Source organism: Tribolium madens, unplaced genomic scaffold (assembly GCF_015345945.1).
Source record: "Tribolium madens isolate multiple individuals breed KSU strain unplaced genomic scaffold, Tmad_KSU_1.1 Scaffold_91;HRSCAF=231;Tcas5.2_LG7, whole genome shotgun sequence".
Taxonomy (NCBI): Eukaryota; Metazoa; Arthropoda; class Insecta; order Coleoptera; family Tenebrionidae; genus Tribolium; species Tribolium madens.
The window spans coordinates 1,234,156-1,235,384 of record NW_025401063.1 but is presented as its reverse complement, the minus strand read 5'-3'; the positions used below and the strand labels follow the sequence as shown (position 1 = coordinate 1,235,384).

Below are 1,229 nucleotides of genomic sequence, written 5' to 3'. Positions count from 1 at the left end.
ATGTAAAAAGCTTTCTTTAAATTTATTATGTACTCGTATTTCGATTTGTATACAGTCTAATTCATGTTAGACAAATTTTGGTAATCTTATATGAAATTTCCTGTAGATATAAAAAAACGATAAATTAAGAAACCTTTTTAAATAAATTAAAACTCGGAAAAAAACTGTTTTTCAGTCGACTTTGAGCCTCAAATTACACCAATTTTACTCCTCTATTTATTAAATTAAAAAAAAAAAACTCAAAAAACTTTTTTTTTACTCACCAAAGGGTCGACTTTGAGCCTCCTCACATGCGGAATACTCCTCTTGGTCCTCGCGACCGGAATCGCGTGATTCACGAAATGATACTCCCGTTTCGACCCCAAAACCTGTAGAAAAAATTTCATTACAACTCGAGTGTTATTTATTTATCTCAATTTAATGAATTTCGTCTTTGTTTGGGTTTCTTTGATCCAATTATCGGAGCAAATAAACAGTCAAAAGAGGCGAAGAATTTAATTTAAATCAGATTTTTCGATTTGATTGGTGTTGACGTCACAATCGCCTAAAAATACTCTCTAGTGATTCGTTCAAGTGAAAATTATTTTGTGGACGTGTGTATCGATTTTTCCCAACAGGGGGGGAAATTTTATTGACGCGTGTGATACAAGCACTCGAGGAAAAATTGTAACATATGTTTGACAAGTCTGAAAGGGTTTTCCCATCTCGGGGCTTTGTACAGCTGATTCACGTAAGATAAATTTTTTAAATCTTACATGAACCTTCCTGTAGGCATAATAAAATGATAAATTGAGGAGCTTTTTGCTTAATTTATTATTTCCATTTCTGTACAGGCTGATTCACGTAAGATGAATTTTGGTAAACTTATATAAATTCTTACCTTATTTTCGAATTTATTATCTCTATTTCTGTACAGACTGATTCGCGTAAGATGAATTTTTGTAATCTTACATAAATCATTCTGTAAGTATAATAAGACTGTAAATATAAACCAATGTAAAAAGCTTTCTTTAAATTTATTATGTACTCTTATTTCGATTTGTATACAGGCTAATTAACGTTAGACAAATTTTGGTATTCTTATATAAATTTTTCTGTAGATATGAAAAACGATAAATTAAGAAACCTTTTTTCCGATTTTTTTATCTTTATTCCTGTACAGACTGCTTTACGTAAGACGAATTTTAGTAATCTTACATGAATCCTCTTGTTGAATTAAACAATAAATT

The 1,229-nt window shown here is 30.1% G+C and overlaps 1 protein-coding gene across 1 annotated transcript in view; it reads right to left on the bottom strand.

Moving 5' to 3' along the window:
• The window catches only part of LOC123010707 (neuroendocrine convertase 2), a 35,286-nt gene that overhangs the window by 25,419 nt on the left and 8,638 nt on the right, over positions 1–1,229 (bottom strand). Inside the window, exon 2 of the mRNA XM_044407786.1 lies at positions 264–368. Within this exon, the coding sequence (XP_044263721.1) occupies positions 264–368 (105 nt within the window). The remainder of the gene's footprint in view (positions 1–263; positions 369–1,229) is intronic.